The sequence below is a fragment of the Bombina bombina genome, chromosome 6, assembly GCF_027579735.1.
Source record: "Bombina bombina isolate aBomBom1 chromosome 6, aBomBom1.pri, whole genome shotgun sequence".
Lineage (NCBI taxonomy): Eukaryota > Metazoa > Chordata > Amphibia > Anura > Bombinatoridae > Bombina > Bombina bombina.
Window position 1 is genome coordinate 956,664,845 of NC_069504.1, and position 3,248 is coordinate 956,668,092.

The 3,248-nt window shown below is 32.9% G+C and overlaps 1 protein-coding gene across 1 annotated transcript; it reads left to right on the forward strand.

The window, feature by feature from the left end:
* Positions 1 to 310: 310 nt before the first annotated feature.
* LOC128663984 (protocadherin gamma-B2-like) lies at positions 311 to 2,782 on the forward strand. Its single transcript, XM_053718606.1, has one exon. The coding sequence runs from the start codon at positions 311 to 313 to the stop codon at positions 2,780 to 2,782; it is 2,472 nt and encodes an 823-aa protein (XP_053574581.1).
* Positions 2,783 to 3,248: the final 466 nt, after the last annotated feature.

Genomic DNA, 3,248 nt, shown 5'->3' on the forward strand with positions numbered 1-3,248 from the left:
TTCATACATTTTAGTTGTTATAAGTAAAAAAAATCTCAGTACTGCAGTTCCACATTTGCACCTCAGAGCGCCGCTGTTTACCAACAAGGAGAATGGAAAAAAAAGGAGATTCACTGGTATTGCCAAAACTCTCACACATAAACATATTGCAGATCTGAAAGGAAATGCAGATATATTTTAAGATTCTCCAATAAGAAAAAATATACTGAGGTTGTTGATACTCTCAAAGGCAAGGAATAGAAAATTATATTATTATTTCTTTACTGGATTATATAAAGGAATACATTCTTGGAAACCTGAAGCAGAGAAAATGACTGAGCTAAAAAATGAGCAAACAAAGGCTTACAAAGGAATCAGATGGCAAGTACAGTTTTTCTTCATCTTTTCCTTATTTTCATGTTTTTGTCATTTAGTGTCTGGTGAGCTTTATTATTCCATTTTTGAAGAAATTAAAAAAGATTTTATAATAGGAAATATAGCAAAAGATATTGGATTAGATGTTAAAGAGCTCCCAATACGAAATTTGCGTATCGTTTCACGAATTTCAGAGAAATATTTCTATGTAAATTTTGAAAATGGTAACTTATATGCCAAAGACAGAATAGACAGAGAGACTCTGTGTGGAGCAGCTGATTCCTGCTTCTTGACATTTGATGCAGTTCTTGCTAATCCATTAAATGTTTTCAGTGTGAAGATTGAAATACAAGATATAAATGACAATGCACCAATTTTTTTCCATGATATAATAACATTAGAAATTATTGAATTAACTTTACCAGGAGCAAGGTTTGTTTTACAGAATGCTGAAGATCCAGATATTGGTATTAATTCTGTTCAGACATATAAGCTAAATGATAATCAGTATTTTATACTGAGTGAAAGGATAAGCAGTGATGGCAGCAAAACTCCTGAACTTGTGCTGGAGAAACCTTTAGATTGTGAGACACAAAATGTTCATGAATTAATATTAACAGCCTTAGATGGAGGAAATCCAGTACAAACTGGCACTGCTTTGATTAAGGTTGTTGTTAATGATGTTAATGATAATGCGCCTATATTTACACAAGAGGTATATAAAGTGATTATTAGTGAAAATATGCAAATCAACTCTACTGTACTTTGTGTAACTGCAAGTGATAAGGATGAAGGTTCTAATGGGGAAATCGCATATTCATTTAGAAAAACTGCAATGAATATTCTAAATATGGACATGTTCAGTATTAATTATGCAAATGGAGAAATTAATAGTAAAAGAAACTTTGATTTTGAGTTGACAAAACAGTATGAGCTATCCATACAGGCAAAAGATGGTGGTGGTCTAGTTGCTCATTCAAAGGTATTGATAGAAATAACTGATGAAAATGACAATGCACCCGAGATATCAGTTACATCATTAACCAGTCCAATACAAGAGGATTCATTGCCAGGCACAGTGGTATCACTAATTGAAGTCCATGATCAAGACTCAGGGGAAAATGGAGAAGCTGACTGTCATGTAATTGAAAATGTACCATTTGAGTTAATAATATCATCAGGATCTGGTAGCTATTACAGAATGGTTACAAGTGGTTTTATTGACAGAGAAAGCAAATCAAGTTATAACATTACACTTCTTGCAACTGACAAAGGATCCCCTCCACTTTCTAGGAGAAAAATCATCAGATTGGATATATCTGATGTTAATGACAATCCACCAGTATTTTCAAAATCAAATTATGTTGTTTATGTACCAGAAAATAATTTACCAGGGGCCTCAATATATAATATACATGCTTCAGATCTCGATTCTGACAATAATGCTAAAGTTGTATATTTAATATTAAGCACACATACAGATGGAATTTCTGTATCATCTTATTTTTCCATAAATTTTGATACTGGGGTTCTTTATGCACAGCGATCATTTGATTATGAGCAGAATAAGGAATTTCACATTCAAATAATAGCGAAAGATAATGGATTCCCATCTCTGAACAGTACCACAACAGTAAGTGTCCTTATAGTTGATCAAAATGATCATGCACCAAACATTTTATATCCAACACCAGAAAGTGATGGTTCAAATATTTTTGAGATGGTCCCATTTGCCTCTGAAGAGGGTTCCTTAATAACAAAGGTGATTGCAGTGGATGCAGACTCAGGACATAATTCTTGGCTGTCTTATCATTTTATACACGAAGGTGATCAGTCTTATTTTAGTATTAATCAGTACACAGGGGAAATAAGAACATCACGTGTCTTTCAAGAAAAGGATAATTTAAAACAAAAAATTGTGGTTATGGTCAAGGACAATGGAAATCCATCCTTATCAGCAACAATCACAGTAAACTTAATTGTCGCAGATAACTTTTATCCGGTGCTTCCCAACCTTATCAACCAAGTGACTGATAATGAAACAAAGTCTAATTTGCAATTGTATTTAGTTATAGCTCTAGCTGTAATCTCTTTTTTATTTTTATTTACTGTTATTTTGGCAATCATATCAAAATACAGAAGAGAAAGACCTTCCACTTCCTTTGGGTCTTTAGGTACAAATTTGTATTCACAAAATTTGTATTCACATGTTGATCCCCAAATTCTTTCAAACTTTAATAATGGAACCTTGACACTACCCTATTCATATAATGTCTGTGTGGCCCTGGATTCAAGTGGAAGTGACTTTAAATTTATGAAGCCTGAGCAAAATGTTCCAACTGACAATCTCATTGATGCTGATGATGGAATTAGAAATGAAAATCCAAGAGAATCATTGCCTCCTAACAGCATTATTCAGGTGAGTTAGAAATGTATATTCTTGATATGCACTGCCCATTTTTGCAATAATGTTGAATATGTATTTTATATCAAAGGGACATAAAAGTCAAAATTAAACTTCCAAGATTTAGACAGAGCATGCAAGTTTAAAATACTTTTTATTTTACATTTTAATTTCAAATTTACTTCGTTCTCATAGAATCCTATGTTTAAAAGTATACCTAGCAAGGCACAGGAGCTACAGTGGACTAAATCGTGAATCGTGAATGTTGTCTACACACGTATACCTCTTGTCATTGGCTTACCAGATGTGTTCAGCTAGCTCCCACTAGTATATTGCTGCTCGGGAACTGATTTTAGATATATCTAAAAAAATCCCCAGAGACTTCAATGGTGATTTTCTGTAGAAAATCATTATATACATTTTTCTAAAGGATTGTGACGGACCTCTACATGTTTATCTTCTTTTCAGGGTTTAAACACATAATAAAAAA

Bases quoted from the DNA above. Each gene is read 5' to 3' on its own strand.
- LOC128663984 (XM_053718606.1), top strand. From the start codon at position 311: ATGACTGAGCTAAAAAATGAGCAAACAAAGGCTTACAAAGGAATCAGA.